We start from the raw sequence: 24,767 nt of genomic DNA, 5'->3' as shown, positions 1-24,767 counted from the left end.
TCATAATCCACGTTGAATAGAGCTTGATTGCTGTGAATGTTGTGCTGGTTTATTACACTGATGACATATGTACTGGACCTGATGATCAAGAGGTAGCAAATACTCTAGATGCTTTATTAAGATACAAGTACACCACAGGGCGGAAGATAAGCCCCATGAAAACTCAAGAGCCTGAACCTCAACAAAGTTTTTAGATGGTCTGGACCACGTTGGGTATTCAACATGTTGTTGTACCTCTTACCACCTACCACTCGGAAAGAGGCACAGCATTTGGTGTGGATGTTTGAATTTTGTAGGCAACATATGCTACATTTAATTGTGCCGCACCAATGCACTCAGCAAGTAATCTGTAGGGTTGCATGTTTTCAGGGAGAGATCCAGGGCAAGAAAAGGCTCTGTGACAGGTCCAGGCCACTTGACCCTTATGACCATGTAGATTCAACAGGTACAGAACCTTTGACACATTGGGAGGCTACATGGAGCCTCTGGCAAGTCCCAATAGGAGAAACACACAGCAAACCTCTAGAGTTTTGAAGTAAACCATGCCCTCTACCACAAAAGAAGTATTTTCCTTTTGACCAACAGCTTCCAGCTTGCTCCTGGGCTGTGGCAAAGTCTGAATGCTTGACCATGGGGCAACAAAGAACCATGTAACTTCAGCTGCCCCTGATAAATTTGGTGCTATTTCATCCTCTTTTGGAAGTGGAATATTTGAGACCAGACTCAAGCAGGTCTGGAAGGTACAGGAAAGTTGCTTGAGCAGGTGGCTCACATCTCTGTGGCCCCTGCTGCTGCATGATCACCATTCCCTGGACTCACACCCAGAATGTCGTAGGGAGTTCCTCATGACCAGGTCTATTGGTCAAGGTTTCAAAAGGAAGCAAATAGTAGACTCAAGGGGTTGAAATGAGGAAAGTATAACTAAGGGATTTTTTTTTTAACAGAGGTGTGAGCAAGACTTAGAGAATTAGCAATGCATAGTGGGGCTCTCAGGGACTGGCAACAGTTGATATGGCCACAGCCACTGCTAAGTGCTCAAGCTGCCCACAGGCAGAGACAAACAATGAACCCCTAATAACATAGCATTCCCTGGGGGGACCAGACAGCCACCTGGACTGCCATCTGGAAGGGGCAGCAATTTTTTCTCACTCAAACAGGTACTAATTTTGTACATGGATTCACTTTTTTAAAATTCACATTTCTGCTGGCACTCCCACCCATTGACTTACTGAACCCATTATTCGCACTGACATTATCTCACACAAGAAAATCATTATAAGCCAGTGTGCCCGTGCTGATGGACTCCACTAGTGTTACCATGTTAGCTCATCACCCTGAAGCACCTGGCCTGATAGGATGGTAGGTTGGTCATTCTGTTGAAGATGCTAGCAAACGTCACACAGATGATACCCACAAAAAGCAGAGGGTGGTGCTTAAGTGGATGGGCTCTTGACACAGCTCTGGCTGCCTATGGATGATTTTCTAGTTGTGTGGCTCTCGACAAGTGACACTCTCATCCTGTTTTTCATTTTAGTAACCTGCAAAATTGAGATAATAATAAGAGCCCTTTGACAGGGTGTTTGTGTGGATTCAATGAGATAACGCCTGTAAAGCATAATCGCTGGCATGGTGTTAGCTTGGCAGTAAGGAAGGTCACAAGTGTTAGGTGCTCATGATTGTTATTTTTACTTAGCGTGGTCAGCACACTAGTTGGCACAATCAACTTTAGATCCATCTTTTAAAACCTTCGAGTCAAAGAGATTGCAAACAGCACTACCTTTTGAGTTTGGGTCATTTGGGTTCATTAAGACATTTAGACCGTTTAGCCGGCAAAGCTTATCACTGAATACAACGATCTTTGGGGGAGGGACATAGAAAACACAGTACTCTGCAAACAATCAAGTGGAATAGGGAAGTCCAAGAGGAGTCTTGCTTTTGTTTCTCCGTGAACTATGCACATGGCAGATGCGGGTGCTACTTGGGTTTCTGCTCCAGGGTCCCTGAGGCCCAGGGACCAGCCCGTTTGGCGTGCCTGATTGGGGATGGGGCATGAGGGCAACAGGTTCCAGGCTGTGCTCCCATTAGGTCGCAGGGCTCCTTCCGAGCGCTTTCTCGTGACCCTGGGTGAGAGTGGCAGGCGCCCTGCTGCGTAGGCTCCCCCGGGCACAGCCGCTGGCGGCGCTGCAGTTGCTCGAAGGGGCTTCCCAGGCTTCGCTGCTTGCTTTTCCCGCCGTCTTGGGTTGCGGGCGGCGTCGGTTCCCTCCCCGGGGGCCGCAGCGGCCGGAGGCGGGGGTCGTAGCGGCCGCTCGGGGCGGCGCTGGGCGGGCGGGCGCTGGGCCCGCCCCGCCGGCATCCTTGGCCCGACTTCCTTCTGCCGCGGGCGGCTGGCCCAGCTGGAGGAAGCGGCGGCGGCGGCCACGATGAGTGCGGGCGACGCAGTGTGCACCGGCTGGCTCGTTAAGTCGCCCCCCGAGAGGAAGCTACAGCGCTACGTGAGTAGGGGCGCCGCCACCCGCCCGGCCCTCGCGTCCCGGGGCACCGGCCCGCGGGGCGGCCGCGCGGTGGCCGCGGGGAGCCGCTGGGCTCTGGGCGCGCCAGGCGCAGCCGCTCCCAGCGCCCGGGACTGCGGGAGAGGCCGATGGACGGAAAGCGAAATCGCACGTCGAGCCAGCTTCGCCGCTGTGCTAGGCAGCGGGCCGGAGACCAGGTGGCGCCTGCCCGCGGGGCTCAGGGACTCCAGACTGCCGCTGACTCTAGCGGAGGGAGGCGGGTTGGGGCTGAAACCTCAGGCGCCAGTCTCCGTGCAGGAGCGGCCAGGGAGACATCTCGAAAGCGTGCCCCTTTCTTTGGCTGGGGGTGGCTCTGAGACCCATTGCCCCGCGAAGGAGACGCGGCAGGGGATAGGGAGACTGACAGCCAGAGGGGAATTGCCTGCATTCCCCGTGGACCGTAAGGAGTGAGGAGTGCTGCTCTTGTAGCTGTCATCGGACACTGCTGTCTGGAACCCTACACAGTGTAACTCGTTTCTCATCGTGTAACTCGTTTCGGCTTCTTTTTAATGCTGACACCGCGCTTTTATAGTGCCAGCTGGACAATTGACTTTTACTAGTATGAAATTAGGAATACTTGGAAGAGCGTATCTTCCTACATATTCCATTACTGTTTTAAGATGTACTATCGACACCTCAAACGTTCATTATCTCCATCAGCGTCCTCACGATAAGGTCTTAAAAACATTCTGCTTAAAGACCTGATTGCTATTCAGTGTTTTTCAGCCATTAGGAAGAACCACTTCAGTCCCCAGGGAGTTGCATATAAATAGATATTAGGACTTCTTGCTTTTTTTTAGGCTGGCAGTAGCTGGATGGATTCATCTTGTTCTTAATCCCTAATTTCTCTGCAACTTCACCGCACGGTGGTAGGATGTCTGCGCTCATCCAAAGCAGCCCACCCCAAATGTGGTTCAGCCTTGTGCTTTTGTCTATACAATGCTCTCAAACTGCTGTCCTCTTCTGGACAAATTTCACAACTGTTTTTGTTCCCACGTAGATGAGGCACATATTGTGTGGAAGTTCAAGAGGTGGGATTATAAAAAGACTTTAATAATGTATGAATACTTCCAGGATGTGTGGCAGGAGATTTTCCTGAACATAGAGTTGCTCAAGCCCTCTTTCCCCATTCACCTCGGGCTAGACAGTGTTTGTTTCTCTCTTAAGGGTCTTTGAAAAGATTTTTGTTGTTTGTTCTGCAGAACAGAACTTTAGAGGAAGGTTGTTCTATTTAGCACGTGAATATCAGGAGTGCATAAATACTGAGATTTCTCTAAGTGCCAGTGTGTCCCTACATCATTTGCTTTTGAGTCCAGGAGTCCATAAGCACAGGGTCCAATATCTCTTGGCCTCTGCATTATCCAGCTGCTTCCTTAACTGTGAAGCTACTCAAAGGAGGCAAGAGAAGAAAACCTGCTCCCATCACCTGCATGAGCAGGTGAGGCTTTTGTCACACAATAGTGCTTGCAATGTTGACTCAGGATGGGTTTCCTTGTTGTCCTTTGGAATGACAGATATTTTAAAGGTTCACTATACAGTTTCAGTAGATGATACAGAAAGATGCCCCTAGAGGGCAAAGATTATAGAATATTTTATTTCCCAGTCTTTTTTTGTATCTTAAGCAGACTGGCTTAGGGAAGTTTATTAGTATTTCATCAACTTTGGGAAGGCATGAGTGTGTGTGCCTATTATCACACGTGGTTCATTCCTTTAGGGGATGTGGCAAGAGTGGACACTGCGCAGCTTAGAGATATGTGGGGCGTGTGATGATGGGGCAGTGACTAGACTTAAGACACAAGAGTACCTAGGTGTCATCTTACCAACACTCCAAGACATAAACTTTGATGTTTGGGAACTCTCTCTAAGAAAGATCATAGACAGTCAATGCTTTTTTTGCTGACAGGCATCTGTCCCTGGAACACACCACAGAAAGAATTATTTTTCCTCTCATAGCTAAATTCTGCACGAATCCTTTTCACCACTAGATGGTGATCATGTGTCACTTCGACGGGGCCTGGACAGGGCTGTTACAGCTGCTTAAATTCAATTCCTGTCACTCCCTCCGGTTAACGGAGCGCTAACTCCGAACTAGGCCCTGTGTTACAGGCTGGGAAGACAGAAAAAAAAGACTTGATTCCAGTTTACAGTTTAACATTTATAATAATAACATAGCAAAACTAGTTATTGGCACAACCAGGACAATAACTCAGTTATTCGTGCTGCCAGGCCAGCAAGCAACACTCCATCAATGTTTGCTATTACAGATGGAAGCTCAGGCAGTTTTTAGGTAAACCTTTCAGTCCAAAGTAGGCTTGTACTTCATCCACTTGAATCCATCAGTTAAGACAATCAGAAAGTTATTTTTTTATCATTGGTCTTTTAAAAGATAGTTATTTTCATTTGTATTTTTTGTTTCACAAGAAATATATTCTTATGTTAATAAATAGAATGAAAAGTGAAGACCCCCTTTAAATTTCCCCTACCCCCCTACCTTCCCTTTGCTCTCCTCCTTATTCCACTCCCCAACCCAGGGATAACAACTGTGAGCAGTTTAGTGAGTACCATTCTACACAATTTTTCAGAAAATATATAATTTTCTTTTTGCACAACTGGGATCATATTATACTAACTGTCCTGCAATTTGCTTTGTTCACAAAAGTTCTGGACATCTTTCCAGGTTAGTACATATAGATTTACTTCATTCTTTAAAGCATTGTCAAATATTCCTTGTAATACATATAATATAACAATTTTTTTATTGGTGAACATTTGGCTTGCATCTATTTTTATCAATTTTAAAGAATCCTATAATAACAGTGATAATAAAGCTATAATAGTTCACTTTTATTGAATGTTTATATGTGCCAGGCACTACACTAAGAACTTGTATTAACTCATTAATTTTTCAAAACAATGCCAACAAGAGCCAGGCACTGATTTTGTCCCTGGATATAGGTTCTCTGGATATAGGTTCTTTGTTGCATATTTAATTTGCAAATATTTTCTAGCAGCCCATAGTTTTTGTCTTTTCATTCTCTTTTGAAGAACTAAAATTTAAAAATTTTAATGAAATCCCCAGTACAATTTTTCTTTTATGAATCATGGATTTAATGTCAAATCTAACAACTCTTCATCTAGCCTAAGATCCTTTGTCACCCAGCCTTGATCTCTTGGGCTCAAGTGATCCTCCCACCTCAGTTTCCTGAGTAGCTGGCACTATAGCTGCTCCCCACCATGCACTGCTAATTGTTGTATTTTTTGTAGAGAGGACAGGATTTCTCCATGTTGCCCACAGGCTGGTCTCCAACTCTTGGCCTCAAGTGATCCTTCCACCTTGGCCTTCTAAAGTGCTGGGATTACAGGCATGAGCCAATGCACCTGGCCTCTGAAAGTTTTATATTTTTACATTTTATATTTAGATCTATGATCCATTTTGAGTAAATTTTATAAAAGCTGTGAGGTTTGTATCATGGTTTCTTTTCTTGCATACCGATTTCATTTGTTCCAGTACTATTTATTGAGTAGACTGCCTTTATTCCATTGATTTACTTTTGAAACATCATCAAAAATCAATTTACCTGAAGGGCACAGTGGCTCACGCCTATAATCCCAGCACTTTGGGTGGCTGAGGCTGGAGGATCACCTGAGGTCAGGAGTTCAAGACCAGCCTGGCCAACATGGTGAAACTCTGTCTCTACTAAAAATACAAAAAAAATTAGCCAGGCATGGTGGTGAGCGCCTGTAATCCCAGCTACTTGGGAGGCTGAGGCAGGAGAATTGCTTGAACCCCGGAGGTGGAGGTTGCAGTGAGCTGAGATCACACCATTGCACTCTAGCCTGGGCGACAAGAGCAAAACTATCTAAAAAAAAAAATCCATTTACCATATCCATGTAGATCTATTTCTGGATTCTCTAGTCTGTTCCATTGATCTATTTGTTCTATGCCAACAACATGCTGTTTAATGACTAATGACTGTAGCTTTACAATAATTCTTGAAATCAGGTTATTTTAGCCCTCAAACTTTTTCTTTCTCAGAGTTGTTTTGGCTATTTTAGGTCCTTTGTTTTTCTATAACAATTTTAGAATTGGTTTGTCAATTGATTTCACTGACCTCATATCCCATAGCCTTGCTAAACTCACTTATTAGTTCTAATAGCCTTGTCTGTAGTTGCAACCTGCAATACTATAAATGTTGCATAGAAATGACAAGAGCAGACATCCTTGACTTTTTCTTGATTTTAGAGGGAAAGCATTCCATTTTTCACCTTTTAAGTATGTTAGCTGTAGGCTTTTTGTAGGCACCTTTTACCAAATTGAGGAAGTTCCCCCATCTTGCTAGTTTGCTGAGGCTTCTTCTCATGAGTTGGATTTTGTTGTGTTTCCTGCATCTATAAAAATGATGATATGTTTTTTATTTTTTAGTCTGTTACTATGGTGAATTACGCTGCTTGATTTTGAATGTTGAACCAACCTCAAACTTCTGGGATAAACTTCAGTTGGTTGTAACATATTATTCTTTTCATATATTTCTGGTTTTGCTTTGCTGAGAGTTTGGCTGAAGATATTTGTGTCTCTGTCCATGAGGGATATTGGTCTGCAGTTTTCCTTTTTTATACTATCTTTGGTTTTGATATTAGCATAATGCTGGCATCATAAAATGAAATCAGAAGTTCTCCCTCCTCTTGTATTTTCTGAAAGATGTTGTGTAGAATTGGTATTCCTTCTTCCTTAAATGATTGGTAGAACTCACCATTGAAAACATCTGGGCCTATACTTTTCTTTTTGGGAAGGCTATCAACTACAAATTTTCTTTCTTTCTTTCTTTCTTTTTTTTTTTTTTGAGATGGAGTTTCACTCTTGTCACCCAGGCTGAAGTGCAGTGGCACGATCTTGGCTCGCTGCAACCTCCACCCCCTGGGTTCAAGAGATTCTCTAGCTTCAGCCTCCCAGGTAGCTGGGATTACAGGTGCCCACCACCATGCCTGGCTAATTTTTGTATTTTTAGTAGAGACAGGGTTTTGCTATGTTGGCCAGGCTGGTCTTGAATTCCTGACCTCAGGTGATCCACCCGCCTCGGCCTCCCAAAGTGCTAGGATTACAGGTGTGAGCCAGCCAAATTTTATTTCTTTAATAGATATAGGGCTATTTGGGTTATCCATATCTTCCTGAATGAGTGTCGTTAGTGTCTTTCAAGGCTTTTCTCTATTTTGTCTAAGTTCTTGAATTTATTGGCAGAAAGTTGTTCATTATGTTCCCTTATTATCCTTTAAATGCCTGTGTGATTTGTAGTGATGCCTCAATTTTCATTTATTACATTAGTTTTTAGGAACCATCCTTTGGTTTCATTTATTTTCTCTACTTTCTCCCTGCTTTCAATTTCATTAATTTATCCTCTTATCTTTATTATTTTCCTCCTTTTGATTGCATTGGGTTTAATTTAATCACTTCTTTATCTAGTTCCTTAGGGAGGAAACTTAAATTACTGATTTGAGACCTTTCTTATTTTCTAATATAAGCATTTAATGCTACCAGCTTCCTTTTTTTTTTTTCTGAGACTGAGTCTCGCATTGTTACCCAGGCTGGAGTTCAGTGACACAATCTTAGCTCACTGCAACCTCTGCCTCCTGGGTTCAAGCAATTCTCCTGCCTCAGCCTCCTGAGTAGGTGGGATTACAGGCACCTGCCACCATGCCTGGCTAATTTTTGAATTTTTAGTAGAGATGCGGTTTCACCATATTGGCCAGGCTGGTCTTGAACTCCTGACCTCAAGTGATCCAGCCCACCTTGGCCTCCCAAAGTGCTGGGATTACAGGCGTGAGCCACCGCACCCGGCCAATCTTCCTTCTAAGCACTACTTTAGGTGCATCCCACAAAATTGGATAAGTTGCATTTTCATTTTAATTCATTTCAAAATATTATTTAATTTTCCCCTGAGATTTCCTCTTTGATCCAAGGGTTGTCTGGAAGTTTATGTAATTTCCCAATATTGGAATTTCTAGATATCTATTATTAATTTCTAGTTAAATTCCATTATGATCTAAGAACAACCTCTATATGATTTATATTCTTTAAAATTTGTTAAGTGTATATCATGGCCCACAATATAGTTTCACTTCATGTACATAAGCACTTGAAAAAATATGTATTCTTCTGTCATTGGGTGAAGTGTTCTATAAATGTTAATTAGGCCAGGTTGGTTGATAATGTTATTCAGTTCTTCTGTATCCTTACTGATTTCCTGTTCACTTTTACTCTCAGTTATTGAGGGAGGAATGTGAACGTTTCTATCTATAATTTTAGATTTGTCCACAGTGTCCACATTTCTACCTCCAGTTCTATTTGTTTTTACTTCACATATTTTGATGCTCCATTTCTAGTTATACACATTTGGAACTACTATGTTTTCTTGGAGAATAGAAGCCTTTTTCATTATTTAATGTCTTGCTTTATCCCTGATGCTATTCCTTGTTTTGAAGTCTATTTTCTTCTTTCTATTGTCTTTTTGATAATAGCTTTCTTTTGATATGTGCTTGCACGGTGTATCTTTTTCCGTTCTTTTACGTCTAACCTCTCTGTGTCTATATTTGATGTAGGTTCTTATATACAGCATAGAGTTGGGTCTTGCTTTTTAATGCCTTTTTTTTTTTTTTTTTTTTTTTTTTGAGACGGAGTCTCACTCTGTCGCCAGGCTGGAGTGCAGTGGCACGATCTCGTCTCACTGCAACCCCCGCCTCCTGGGTTCACGCAGTTCTCCTGCCTCAGCCTCCTGAGTAGCTGGGATTACAGGCACGTGCCACCACACCTGGCTAATTTTTGTATTTTTAGTAGAGATGGGGTTTCACCATGTTGGCCAGGATGATCTCGATTTCTTGACCTCGTGATCCACCTGTCTCGGCCTCCCAAAGTGCTGGGATTACAGGCGTGAGCCACCGCACCCAGCCTCTTACCTTGTTTTAATTGGCATATTTAGTTCATTCACATAAAGTATGATTATTGAAATGTTTATATTAAAATACACCATCTTGCTAGCTGTTTTTCATTTGTTCTATCTGTTCTTTGTTTCTTTTCTCCTCTGTTTCTGCCTTCTCTTGGGCTAATTGAGCCTTTTTTATTATTCCATTTTATCTCCATTAACTTACATTTCATAACTTCATATTTTTGCAGTTGCCCTGGAGTGTAAATTATACATCTTTAATTAGTTTCAGACTTCCTTTAAATAATATTATATCATTATAATATTATATCATTATAATATTAGTAGTACGAGGACATTGGAATAGTATATTCCCAATTCCGTTCTTATATTCTTTGTGCTGTCGTCATGCATTTTACTTTTACATGTGCTATAAACATATGATACACTACTACTAATTTTGCTTTAGACAACCAGTTATCTTTTCAGTCAATTAAAACAAAGAGAAAAAACTAAACTTTTATTTTTCTTTTATTTATTCCATTTCCATCACTCTTCATTTCTTTATGTAAGTTCAAGTTTCTGTCTGCTATCATATTCCTTCTGCCTGAAGAACTTCCTTCAGCATTTCATGTAGTTTAGGTCTGCTGGCAATGAATTCTCTGTTTTGTTTGTCTGAGAAGGTCTATTTCTCCCTCATTTTAAAAAATATTTTCACTGGGCATAGAATTATGGGTTGACAGTTTAAAAATTTTGTTTTGTTTTGTTTTTCTTTTCAGCACCTTAAAGATGTCACTTTATCAATCAGGAAAACTGTTAGAACACTTGAGCTAACACATTAAATCTAGAATCTCTAGTAAGCACACACACATATTAATACATTTAGCTTGATCCAATATTATATTCTGTCTTCCTTGGCTTAACATCCTGGGAACCCATTTCCACAGATTTGAGTAGTTTTTAAAGACAGCTTTATTGAGGTATGCGTGTGCGTATGTGTGTGTGTGTATATATATGTGTGTGTGTGTGTATGTGTTTACATATATATGTACACACACTATAGAATTCACCCATCATAAGTGTACAGTTGGTTGACTTTGAGTAAATTTATACAATTATGCAACCATCACTGTGGTCTGGTTTTAGACCATTTCTATCCCCACAAAAAATTCCCTTAGCCTATTTGCAGTCACTCCTCACTCCTCTCTCTAGCCCCAGGCAGCAACTGATCTGCTTTCTGTCTCTATAGATTTGCCTTTTCTGGAAATTTCATATAAGTGGAATAATAGACTATGTGGTCCTTTTATGTCTGGCTTCTTTCCCTTAGCATTGACCCCACAGCAGCCAGTGTACTTTCTGAAATTCATTTAAAGTAGAAGCTGTGGCCATTGATATGAGATCTTTCTTATTTTCTAATACAGATGGTTCCTGACTTATGATGGTTTGACTTACGACTTTTTTTGCTTTACGATGGTATGAAAGCAACACTCATTAGTAGAAACTATACTTCAAATTTTGAATTTTGATTCAAAATTCTTTATAACTATTATAAAATAGGCTTTGTGTGAGATGATTTTGCCCAACTGTAGGCTAATGTAAGTGTTCTGAGCACATGTAAGGTAGGCTAGGCTAAGCTATGAAGTTTGATAGGTTAGATGTATTAAATGCATTTTTGACTTAGGGTATATTCAACTTATGATGGGTTTCTTGGGATGTAACTCCACTGTAAGTTGAGGATCAACTGCGTAGACATTTAGTGCTACAAATTTCCCCCTTGGCACTGCTTTAATGGCATTCCACAAATTCTGGTGATATATTGTATTTTTGGTTTTATTCACTTCAAGATATCTTCTAATTTCCCTTGTAGTTTTTTTCTGTGACCTACGGGTTATTTAGAAATGTATTGTGTAATTTCCAAATATTTGGGAATTACCTAGATATCTTTCTGTTTTTTACTTCTAATTTCAATTTGTGGTTGGTTGAACCTATGGTTGATGGAACCCACGAGATATGGTTTGGCTCTGTGTTTCCACCCAAATCTCACGTTGAATTGTAATCCCCATAATCCTCACATGTCAAGGGCAGGACCAAGTGGAGGTAATTGATAATCAGATTATGGGGGCGGTTTCCCCCATGCTTCTCATGCTATTGAGTGAATCTCATGAGATCTGATGGTTTTATAAAGGTCTGGGATTTCCCCTGCTTGCACTCACTTCATCCTGCTGCCCTGTGAAGAGGGTACCTGTTTCTCCTTTGCCTTCTGCCATGATTGTACATTTCCTGAGGCCTCCCTAGCAATGTGGAACTGTGAGTCAATTAAACCTTTTCCTTTTTTCTTTCTTTTTTTTTTTTTTTTTTTTGAGACGGAGTCTTGCTCTGTCACCCAGGCTAGAGTGCAGTGATGTGACCTCGGCTCACAGCAACCTCCGCCTCCTGGGTTCACACAATTCTCCTGCCTCAGCCTCCTGAGTAGCTGGGATTACAGGCGCCTGCCACCACGCCCACCTAATTTTTGTATTTTTAGCAGAGATGGGGTTTCAACATGTTGGCTAGGCTGGTCTTGAACTCCTGACCTCGTGATCCACCCGCCTCGGCCTCCCAAAGTGCTGGGATTACAGGTGTGAGCCACCACACCCGACCCAACCTTTTTCCTTTATAAATTACCCAGTCTTGGGTATGTCTTCATGGCAGTATGAGAACGGCCTAATACACCACATATATTAGTCTGTTTTCACACTGCTAATACAGACATACCAGAGACTGGGCAATTTACAAAAGGAAGAGGTTTAATGGGCTCAAAGTTCCACGTGGCGGCAGAGGCTTCACAATCATGGTGGAAGGTGAAAGGCACGTCTCACATGGCAGCAGACAAGAGAAAGAACTTGTGCAGGGAAACTCCCCTTTATAAAACCATCAGATCTTGTGAGACTTATTTGCTATCATGAGAATAGCATGGGAAAGACCCGCCTCCATGATTCAATTATCTCCCACTGGTCCCTCCCACAACATGGGAATTATAGGAGCTACAATTCAAGATGAGGTTTGCGTGGAGACACAGCCAAACCATATCTCCGTGGATGCATTCTCTAGTAGGTAGAGGCCAGGGATGCTGCTAAATATTCTGCAATGCACAGGACAGTCCACCACCATGAATTTGGCCCAAATGGGTCCAAGTGGTGCCAAGAGGGAGAAATTGTGTTCCAGATTGAACAGTGAATTCCTTCAGCTTAAGTGAGAATTCTGTTGATAGATATCTACTTTAATTCTTTCCTGTTATGGTGAAGAGGAAGGCCAGGGACCTGGGTTGGCTATGCAGGTAGCTTGTTTTCTGGGTTGTGGGCTACCTCAGCAACTGGAAGTCTCCATGCTTAGGATCACCACTAAGGGAGGGTTCTCCTCCATGAGTCCTATATACCATGGGAAGGGATTGTCATCCCTCTTTGGAAGTCAGATCACTTGGGTGCCTTGTGACCTCCACTCTCTGATGGGCTCAAGAAAATGAAGATTTTGTGTTTTGTCCAGCTTTTCTTGTCATAGTGGGAAGGATGTTCTTTGCATCTTTTTACGTTCCTAGAAGCGGAGACCCCTTATATTTCTTTTCTGAGACAAGTTTCTTGATTTTCTTTTCAGATATATTCCATGCATATACAAGCACATATACTTCCCCATTTTTTGCACAAATGGTAGCACACTATACTCACTATTTTGTAACTTCCTTTCTTAGTGATGTATTTTGGAGATTGGTCCATATCAGTCTGTAACAGCTTTGTAATATTTCACTATGTGGAGATACTATGATAGAACTTCTCTTGTTTCCAGTCTCATGCTGCTGTAAACAATACTGTGGTGAATATCTTTGTACATTGGTCTTTGTGGTTATGTGCAATTATGCTTGTAAAAAAAACTCTTAGAAGTCGAATTGCTGAGTCGAAGTGCATGTAAACATATAATGCCAATTTTTACTGTCAGCAACAGAGTATGAAAGTGCTTGTCCTCAAATATAGTGTACTGTTAAATGTTTTTATCTTTGAAAAATCAATAGATGATAAATGGCATCTTGTTTTAATTAAATTTCTTTGTGAGTGAGGTTGAACATCTCTTCAAGTATAAAAGCCATTTATGTTTCTGTTTCTAGAAAATTATCTTAAATGTAACCTAAATCTTAAATCCTTCATTGGGTCTGTTTTGGGGCAGTTTTGTTGATCTTCCTGTCAATTGTTCTACTTTTGCCTTAGTTTTAAAAATTGCTATCAAATAGGTAATGCAGTCATGTTTCAAACATTTAAAAATATATTTTAAATGTTTGATGAAAACTTCTTCCACCTCTGTGTTCATCCACCCTATTTATCCTTACCCCCAAATAACCATTTTTTAATTTTTTTCTTTAATCTTTTCAGTATTTCTTTATATGAACACAAGGAAATACATATACAGCTTCTTATTCCTCCTTTTCTTACACAAAAGGTACACAATGTTCTGTACATTAATCTGTTCATTTAAAAATTTATCCTAGAATTGTCTCCATGTCAGTGGCCAGAGTTCATCTTTTTTTCTTTTATCGATATTATATATATATATATATACTTTTTTTTTTTAAGACGGAGTTTCACTCTTGTTGCCCAGGTTGGAGTGCAATGGCACGATCTTGGCTCACCGCAACCTCCACCTCCCAGGTTCAAGTGATTCTCCTGCCTCAGCCTCCCGAGTAGCTGGGATTACAGGCATGCGCCACCATGCTTGGATAATTTTGTATTTTTGGTAGAGACAGGGTTTCTCCATGTTGGTTAGGCTGGTTTCAAACTCCCGACCTCAGGTGATCCGTCTGCCTCAGCCTCCCAAAGTGCTGGGATTACAGGCGTGAGTCACTGCGCCTGGCCATATTTTATATATTTATGGTGTACATATGTTTGCTACATGCATAGAGTGTATAATGATCAAGTCATGCTGTTTGGAGTATTCATCACCTTAAGTATTTTTCATTTCTATATGTTGGTATCCATTCAAGTCCTCTTTTGTAGTTACTTTGAAATATGCAGTACATTGTTGCTAAGTATAGTCACCCTACTCTGCTATTAAACATTAAAACTTCTTCCTTCTATGTAACTTTACATTTGTACCCATTAACCAACCTCTCTTCATTCACCCCCCACCCTTCCCAGTCTGTGGTATCTATTGTTCTATCCTCTGTGTCCATGGCATCAAGTTTTTTAGTCCCCATATATGATTGACATATTATATTATATTATATTATACTATATTATATTATATTTGTCTTTCTGTGCCTGGCTCATTTCACTTAATATAATAACCTCCAGTTCCATCCGTGTTGCTGTGAATGACAGGATTTCATTCTTTTTTATGGCTTAATTGTATTCCATTGTGTGTACGTACCACATTTTCTTTTTCCAGTCATCCATTAATGGACACTTAGGTTGATTCTGTAGCTTGGCTATTGTGAATAGTGCTGCAATACACATGGATGACATAAGTATACTTTAAGTATGGTGTAAATACGTAAAAACAGCTTCTATTAATGAGTTTCAGGGCACGGTACTGAGAAGCTTTGTTTTCTAAAATCATATATCTTTAATAAAAACTTTAATTTTTGACACTGGGCTCCCACTCCCCACTCCCCCAAAACCTTGTCTTTAAGTAGGCATGTCATTTCAGGTAACTAGATGATGATTTAATTAGGCAGATAAAAAATACTGTTGTGGGATCTGCAGAAGCAATCTTGAGGTTAAACTGTCAGGAAAGACAATCAGAATCTGTACCTTCATTGTAAGGCAGACCAGAAAAGAAAGGATCCATCATTTCTTGCTTCTATAACTGGAGTTGGTCTCTTCTCTCCCAGTAACTTATAAGGTTGGGAATTCCCCAAATATAGAAAAAGGTGCAGATGCTGGGTGGCCAAAACAACTGACAATGTTACTCCAGATTGCCACTTACATTCTGGAAGTCAGGTTGATTGGGATGGTATTTGAAGATATCCTTTTTAAAAAAATCTTACCTAGGCAAGGCGACTTAGTCCAGGGTAATAATGTGAATGCAGCAGAAGGGAAAATATGAGAATATTTTAGAGAAATAATCAATAGGAAATGTTGATTGCTTAATTATAAGGTATGTGAGAGAGGGCGTAATTAAAGATTTTGAACTTGACAGGAGTAGGGATGAGGAGAAGGGTGATTAGCCCAAGATGAATTACAGCAACTCCAATGCTAGCCACATTTTTGCCAGCCATTTGTTATCTGGACACTTCCAATGACAGGAAACCGGTTACATAATATGCTGCTCAAATAATCGTGTGATAGTTCTGACTGCAAGAAATTGGTCCTGGTGTTACCTCCTTAGAATATACAGAACACTTCTAATTCTTTTTCAATTTGAGAGCCCTGCAAATATCCAATCTAAATGTTGCCACTTTACTCAGTCATTCCTTAGGATAGAACAGAGTTCTGAGTTCCCTCACTGTCCTGTATATTTCCTCTGAACTGGTACCAGAACTAAATAAACTCCTCCAGGACCATCATTGCTCATCTGGACATCGTGCTTCTGAGAAAGCAGCTGGAGATTCCATTAGCTTTGTTCTGGCAGCCACGCCACACCGTTGACTCACACTGAGCTTCCTGTCAAATGGATTTAGATTTCCTCTGTGTTTCAGCTAAGCTATCTTTTCTCCAGTCTGTTCTTGTGCTATTGGTGTTTTGCTTAAGCCCAGGAACAGGACCTACATTATTACTGTTGAATTTCATCTTTTATTTATTTATTTTTGTAATTGATTCTTTTTTATTTTTTTTGAAACAGGATCTCACTCTGTTGCCCAGGCTGGAGTGCAGTGGTGCAATCTCAGCTCACTGCAACCTCCACCTCCCAGGTTCAAGCAGTTCTCCTGCCTCAGCCTCCTGAAAAGCTGGAATTACTGGCGCCTGCCACCATGCCCGGCTAATTTTTGTATTTTTAGTAGAGATGGGGCTTCACCGTGTTGCCCAGGCTCGAACTCCTGACCTCAGGTCATCCTCCTGCCTCGGCCTCCCAAAGTGCTGGGATTACATTGCTCCTGGCCTGTAATTGATTTTTTACGCCACATCTTTTTGGACACTGACTATGTCATACAAACACTGTGAGCAAGAGCATGGGAGAAAAGACCCAGTTTGGGGGCAAGTCAGTGAGACTGGTACATTCAGGCTGGCACATACTGAGTTTGAAGTAACCGTGGGTAAATTTGTCTAGAGCCGAGGGGAGGGACCTGGACTCCAGATGGAGTTTTGGTGGTTACTGGGGTATAGGAAGTAGTTAAAGTTATGGGGGTGGATGAGATTATCCAAGGAGGGTGTGATGAGTAAGAAGGAAAAGGACCTAGGGCAGAATTTTGGGAGATACCGCAGTTAGAGAGTAAGAGGAAAAGTGTCAGCAAAACTGAGAAGAGATAAGAGAAGAGACCATTAGAGGCGATGGATAACCCTAAATACCTTGCAGTGGTAATGCCAGTCACCCATCTTTCCTCTCAGGGCTCTGACTGATAGGGCACAGAGAAGGAATGGACAAGGGACACAAGATAGGGAAGATGGATGCAAAACAGCTGTTTTATCACTGAAAAAGCTGAATTGGAGAAAGCTACTTGGGCCTGAAGTCTAAGTGGGGCTTCCGAGTCTTTCTGGTGAAGCGGATTCCCAATATTAATGGTTTAGGAAGAAATGGGTAGCAAGGACAGCAAGAAGTGTGGCAGTGGAAGAGAAAGGAGATGAGATGGTAGTTAAAAGTGAAAGAAGCAAATGGGAGGAAAGTATTTATTCATTTGCAGTGTCAACCAGAAAACCAGTGACCCAGGCTACCAGACCCAGGCCTAATAAAGAAAGAAATACAACGAAGTGATGAGATGGACTCAAAGTCAACAATTTTCCAAAGGGCTAACTACATCTTTAGGGCCTGAAGTGTGTGTTTTAGATGAGTTCTGCCAATAGGTATTTGTGAGATTGAGGATAAAGTGCACAGGTTAGAAGTATTAATAGGAAAAACCCCTGGACTGGTTCCTCCACAGGCCAAATGCTTTGGGACAAGCTCTCTAAATGGCAGAGAGGTCACTCAGGTCCAACCATGGCTTATTCTCCCTGCCCCTGCATTTGATGAATACCTTAAACCTTTACCATGAATCGGATACAAGACTCTAAGATCTTTCAGGAGAATAACCACTCTTAGCACCAAAATATGTGCACACCACAGAAAAGCAGAAAGAAAACTTCAAGTCTAGCATTTTACTCTTTTTAAATTGGAAGATGGCAGTATGTGGATCCACTTGGCTCTAGATGATAACAGTCAGCACTCAAATATGTTGTTATTTTCTGAGAGAATAATATAATGAGCCCTTCCTAGGTGGTATTATTGTACTTCCATTAGGAGGAAAATCGTATCTGGTTGTCTCCCTTTTTGTGATTGTAGCAACCACTGATGCTTAATGCTTAAATTGATTAATTCATTAAGGATTACAAATGGTGAGATTCTATTTCTCATTCGCTCCTGATCAAGTGTTTACTCCACCACTCCATCAAAACTGCTCTTGTCAAGGTTGACCAATGTCCTGTGTCATGGGGTTGTTGTGAGGATGAAGTGAGTTATATGTAATGCACTTCATAAGTAGCCAATAAAGGTGACCAATTCATATTGTATTACTAGTACTGCTAGTACTAGTACCACAGAAAGATATTGGAGGATGTGCTCCTCTCCCCCCACTTTGGGGGGCTTTCACTTCCAACAGCGGCAGCTCCTGTTTGAGAGATTGCTATTGGCCTACTAGAGACCATTTTGCTTGCATGTTAGAGAGCTGAAAGTGTCTGGGAATGGCATACCCCACTCCTTAATCAGGGGAGGGGATGGACAATGTACAGCCTCTGAAGCAGGAACACACCTGGAATGTTCCAAGAGCAGTGAGCTTGGCTGCAGCCCAGGGAGTAAGGAATGGAGCAGATGAAGTCAGAGTGGTGATGCGAGTAGAGGCCTTACTTTAGCCTTTGGCTTTTCGTCTGAGTAAGGGAGGAAGACACCAGAGGGTTCTGAGAACAGAGCTGACGTGATTTGATGTGAATTGTAACAGGATCACTCTGGCAGAAGCAGGGAGACCGGGTGAGGGGCTAGTGCAGTGATACAGGTGAGATGCGTGGAGAGGGGTATATTCTAAAGGTAGAACCGGCAAGATTATCTGATGGATTGATTATTCTATGCAAGAGAAAGAAAGGAGTCAAGAATTCCAGTGTCTTGGCCTGAGCACCTGGAAGGATAGAGTTGCCATGTACTGAGATGTGAAAGCATGTGGAAGGAACAGGTTTAGTTAGGGAGACCCCAACTACCCCCATGGGCTCCATTCTGGAAAGATGTCTTGTGAACAGTCTGCATTTAATTGTTTTGAAAATTTGCTTTTGGAGTTATAGACTTTACTCTTCATTTCACTCCGACTTGTAAATGGGATGAAGGGAATGGAACTCAAATAATCACAGCACACAAGAGTGCCAAGATTGCCAAAATATAAGCGTAGACTGGGGTGGAGGGGCTTATGTGTGTTGTTTGCTTATTCATACCATAATTTATTCAACCTTTTGATAGATGTTTAGTTTCTTTCTGATTTTTAGTTATTATGAAAAATGACATTAAGATACATTGCACATGTTTGAACATTTCTGCCAGGCTTATGTACAAAGATGTCTCATTTAAAATTAGATATGGATATATAGTTTGGGGCCCTTTCTGTTTCTTTTTCTGTGAAATACTGATTCATATATTTTGCCCATGTTTTTCTATTAGGTCATTCATATTTATCTTAACGTCTCATAGAAGTTCTTTTTGTGCGTTGTTTATTACATACACATTTATGTGTAATTCAACATAAAAGATTAAAAGAAAACATAGGAAAATATTTTGATAATCTTGGAGTGGGGAAGGCTTCCAGATCGCATAATAGGAGGTTAGCCCCCACGTCAGTCAGGCTGGGTGTGTTCAAAGCATGCTGGGAAGCCTTGGCTGGGGTGGCTCCAGATCTGCTGTCTCTGTAGCTAAGGGCAAGCGTTAGAGTAGAAACAGCGATCAAAGTCAGTTTCCTTCCCTTGCAAAGCAGCCCCTCTGTTTACTTGTCTGTCTCCCTCCCTGAGCGCCTTGCTCAGCGCTGTCTCCCCAGGGCCTGCAGTGTGCTACATCAAAGTCGGGGTTCCTTCCCTTGTGGGTTGTGCCCAGTGCCTGAAAACACAGTGTCTTCCTGCCAAGTAGAGCCTTGTAAGAACGTCCCACTGACCTGCAAAGTGTGTGGGCGAAAACCTTCCCATCCTCCCTCTTAGGCCCTGGACTTCCCTCTGTTACAACATTAGCATTCTGCACAGTGATTATTTGTTTGACTTACTCATATTTGTAGCCTTTCACTGGAGACTTTCTGTCCAAGTAATTCAGCCTATTTTGCCTTCTTTGCACATAAGAACGTCACCATGCTCTAGACTAAGCTAAAGCTTTGGCTATTACTTACTAAAAGGCAGCAGCAGCAAAGTGACAGCTAGGCCCCCAAAGGGGGATGGCTGCTTTTCTGTCCCCTCCTTTTCTTTAGTTATTTCACCACTAAGTCATGACTTCCTGTTAGAGGCTTCCAGTTCTCGCAGTATTTGGTTCCTATTTCACAAGAAGCCAGCCTGTTACATTGTGGCTTTTAGTGCTAACAAGAAATCAGTGGTTTAGGGTCTTTGGCCAGGAGAAGAGTGTGATTAGAAGTTAAACTGAGGTTTAAACAGTAATTTAACCCTACCCAAATTTTCACACCAAATGAGAACTCTAACATCACCTTGCCAAAAAAAAAGGTACACTCTTCAAAGTGTTAGCCCCTAAAATGTTAGACTGATCAACATTGTAAGTAAATATAAGAGATGAAAATTATTGTCAGATAATTACCTCCAGGACAGATAACTGACTTGGAAAGTCTTTAGATTTGAGATCTCTTGAGCTTTAAAGAACATATAACTCTCACACTCTCGAAACTAGGCACAGAAAAAGATGCAAACGTCTTTGGTTCATTGTATGACATTAGTATGACCCCGATACCAAATTAGGTAAAGAGCTTACGGTACAAAAAAGAAAATTATAGATCAATCTCACTTAACGCAGATATGAGAGACGAATTCTAGATGTGTTGTATTTAAATGTAAAGAAAACGAAATAATATAATTTCTAGAAGGGAAATGTTATTGAATCTCAATCTGATCTTGGGGTTGGGAAAACCTTTCTAAACATGATAGCAGAGGAAAAACTATAAAGGAGGAGACAAGGATTTTTGCTACATGAAAATAAACATATCTCTTTGCTTATTTATTTATTCAGTCAGTTCTCCAACAAATAATCTAGTGAGTGTCTCCTGTATGCTGAACACTATTTTAGGTACTTCAAAAACAATACCAACTTATAAGGCAAATGACAAAATGTGAAAGTTTTTCACATCATACGAGGCAAGCAAAGAGTTCATATTCTTCACCTTTATGAGTAATCCTGATCAATGATTAGAAAAAGATCAGCATCACAATTGGAAAATCGGCAACATACATGAACAGCAGTTCACAGACAGTTCACAGCAGTTCACAAAGGGACATGACACATAAAAAATAACATACATTGAATTGCAAATGAGACTGGTTGGTGTTGTTGTATCTGAGTGTGCATATTGACATATTCTGGACCAGTGCTCACTGATTCATTCAGCAAACATTTTCTGAACCCTAACTTGCACATGTGTTCTTGGGAGGAAAGAAAGGGCATTTGGGTCAACAGTGAAGAGGCCAAGAGTTTGTCTGGAACTGTAAACAATAAAGGGTTCTTCCTTCTAGCAGAAGTGCTTTGAGCCAAGCAAGTTGAAACCAAGTTGAAATTGAGAGTGTTCTTTTCCTCTCCAAGTACCTGGGGATAAGTCAGCAGGCAGATGCCCTCTGGGGTCTTAACTTCTCCCACGCTGAGACAGGAGCTTAAGTAAACACTGGTGCCCTGTGGTCTCTGATGGAGCAGCTTCTATTCACTCAAGGTTATGTGTTGGCCAGGGGCTCGGAGGTGGTTTTGGCAACTTTCTCCAGCCAGAGGAGTACTTAGAACTGATGAACCACCCTGAAAAAATTCATTTGGGGCTGTAGCTGACTGCTGGATTTCCCACTGACCCTGGGGTGCTGGGACCCCTTCTAGAACGGCTCACTCCTTCCCCTGTCATCTCTTTTCTTCCCTCTCACCCTTAGACTCACACACAACACTTAGGTGTTTCAAGCGTTTCTACTTTTTAGGAATTCATATATGGTTAGAAAGCCTTCCAAGCTGCCAGTATTACGTAAGTGTCCACCTCTATTTTTTCAGTACTGTCAGTTTCTTTATTTCAATGTAAATGTTTAATCCAGGAAGAATTTATTTTTATTATATGTGGAATGAGATAGAGTTTCATTAATTAATTCAGCAAGATTTACTGAGTCCCTGTTAGGCACCAGGCACTGTTGGGACATTTGAGAAAGACTTTCTTCAGTATTAAACGTCAGATTATATTATGTCCAATAACACAAGATACAAGGTTTTCTGAATGCTTTCCAAATTCATGTATTTTAGGAAAAAGAATAGGAGGACCTCTTGCTAGACTATGAGCTCATTTTTGCAAAATGATGTTGTATTTTTCTCCTCTCCTAGACCTTTTAACCTGAATACACACTCTTCCACAATCCCAGTCATTCAGCTCATGCTTTTCTTCATGTGGAATGAGGTTCCTCTTCGACTCCTCACCCACTGCTCACTCTTCTGATGTGCTAAGCTCTTTGACCTACATAGCTCTAGTCAGCGGATGACAGCTTCTCGACATCACACATAGTCTGTGATTAGGAACCAGACTGAAGCAGACGATCTGATTTCATGGCCACCTCTGCTACATATTCGCTCTTGCCCGACCGCAACTTGCTCGACCTCTCTGTGCCTCAGTTTCTGCATACGTATAGAATGCCCTAAAAAGAGTATTAACTCACACACGTGGGGTCTGTGTGAGCGTCAAATGATTTAATTTAATTTAAAGCATTTAGAATAATTCCTGGGATATACATGTTCGCTATTAATATTGCTATTGCATATTTTGAGGGATCTGTGTTACTTCATGTTTGTCTGTGACTCTGGTACTGATATCTTCTCATTGTTAATGGACTCATTTAGAGACAATCCCAGGAGCCACCGCACCTGTGCACTCAGCTTGGGCAATGGAGAATGTCCCAAGGGGACACCTATGGGTGTGAGGGTAACATTTTTCATTACTTTTCTTGTGAGAAAAGATACATAACATAATATTGACCATTTTAACCATGTGTAAAGGGACAGTTCAGTGGCATTAACTACTGTACCTTCATAATGTTGTGTAATCATCACCACTAATTATACCTAACACTTTGGAGTTATTCTTAATGTTTTGCAAGTACCTCTGCTTAGAAGAGCCTCCCTTCAACCACATTGGTCTCACACAACTGGTGAGTTCAGCTGCGCCGTCACTTCCTCTATATTGCACCTTCCTTGATTCTCCATCCCGACTTGATTACCTCCACTGCACCTCAGACACTTAATGTATCAGAGAACTTACCAGAGTTTAAAATAACTTTATTCCTGAGTTGGTTTTGGCCCATTGTTTCAACCCGTAATTTTGTATCCTGATCCTGACCTAACATATTAGTGACCCTCCCAGGTTTGTAAACACTTGCAAATTTGATTAGCTGGTCTTAATGACCTCAAAGATTCTGCCACACAATAAATAATGAGAAACTAGCCAGGATATTCAGTGGCACTTTGGTTGACAATACATGAGGAAGGTCAAGTCCATGTCATGTATGTACTTGAACACAGACCTCTTGGCATACTTATCTTTGCTGAACATTTCTCCTCAGGATTCTTCCTTCCAAGGCCCACCATACTGTAGAGATACAGGACTTTTCTGCTTCTGTTGACAAGCTATGGAAGCAGATCCTGTGGGCCAGGCCAATCTTCAGGACAATCACAGGAAGTTATTCCACGCCTTGGACAAGTCCCAACTCTATCTGGCAGTGAGCAGAAGGTTACAGGCCATCAGGCTGAAAGGTCACCAGCAATCCCAGGATAGAGAGGAGAAGTGTGTAACCTGCTCCTGGAAACTCCCAACCTTTGTGCCCCCCCCCTCCCTTGGCAAGGAAGTAGAAGGTGGAGGGAAAGGGCCCTCTTGAGTAAAGCTCAGCAGAAAATAGAAAATTAACCAGATTTCTGTTTCTTTAATGATGCTTACCTTTTGCAACACATAAACACCCGCCAGCCTCGTGAGTGCGTTCAAGGTGTAGCTACTGGGCAGAGAACTGGAGATCAGCTTAGAGGAGCAGGTCTTGGGAAGTTACCAAAAATCTCTAAGTTGTTACCAAATGCTTTATTTCATTTCATGTTCTGGGACCACATCCAAGATTCCTAGGGGCCTTGCAAGTGGCAGTCAGTAATTGAGTTGTTAGGTTTTCTAAACAGTAACTAGAATCTACTAAGTATATGTCAATAACAACACAAGAACAAGAAAAACACGGTAGGGGAAAGTTGTCCATAGTCAGAGGAACAGGGGTGAGGAAGGGTGTCAAAGGAAATGAAAAGTCAGTAAATCAGACAAGAGCAATTCTTATTCCTCTTTCCTTCTTTTCCTCTGTGTCTTCTGGACTCCAAAGAATGTTTGCACATGAAGGGACAAAAATATCCAACTTTGCAATACAGAGCTAAATCAGAGGAAATAACTTTGACAGTTCCATGGGATAGAACAGTACCCAAAGTGCTCTAGCACATGACTGTTTTCCTCCAGATACCCCCACAGCAAACTGCAGAGCGTGGCAGGAGCAACCAGCTTGAAAACTTGCCTGGTAAAGTTCTAAGCTATCTTGAAGGGTCATCAACCAACTTGAATGGGCACATACCCTCTCCTTACTGTGGCTCTGTTTTCTCTCTTCTTTAATTTCAAATAATTTGAAACAATGTTGTTGAACACTGAATGGGGGAGCCATGGGTTCAGATTCACTGTTACTCAGTGAGCAAGCCACTTCATCTGTCTGAGTACCAGTTTCTTTTTCTGGAAAATTAGGGTAGTAGCTGCCTTGACCACTGCACGAGATTAGGAATGTCAATTGATAAAAACTTGTAGGAGAAAGAAATGTCATCAGTGAAAGCTCATTTGCCCTTGTTCCATGAGGCCTTGATAGCATGTTACACAATAGTATCATCTGCTAATTGCAAACCAGAACCCTGTGATTCAGTCTGAACCCTTTCCTCTCCCTGGTGGCCCACA

General features: G+C 41.6%; 1 protein-coding gene across 1 annotated transcript in view; it reads left to right on the top strand.

Moving 5' to 3' along the window:
- The first annotated feature begins 2,361 nt into the window (after positions 1 to 2,361).
- GAB3 (GRB2 associated binding protein 3) overlaps positions 2,362 to 24,767 on the top strand; it is a 75,696-nt gene continuing 53,290 nt past the window's right edge. Inside the window, exon 1 of the mRNA XM_002832319.6 lies at positions 2,362 to 2,492. Within this exon, the coding sequence (XP_002832365.1) occupies positions 2,421 to 2,492 (72 nt within the window). The 5' untranslated portion in view covers positions 2,362 to 2,420. The remainder of the gene's footprint in view (positions 2,493 to 24,767) is intronic.

Source organism: Pongo abelii, chromosome X, assembly GCF_028885655.2.
Source record: "Pongo abelii isolate AG06213 chromosome X, NHGRI_mPonAbe1-v2.0_pri, whole genome shotgun sequence".
NCBI classification, from domain to species: domain Eukaryota; kingdom Metazoa; phylum Chordata; class Mammalia; order Primates; family Hominidae; genus Pongo; species Pongo abelii.
The sequence above is the reverse complement of the archived record's forward strand: the minus strand, read 5'-3'. Positions and strand labels throughout refer to the sequence as shown.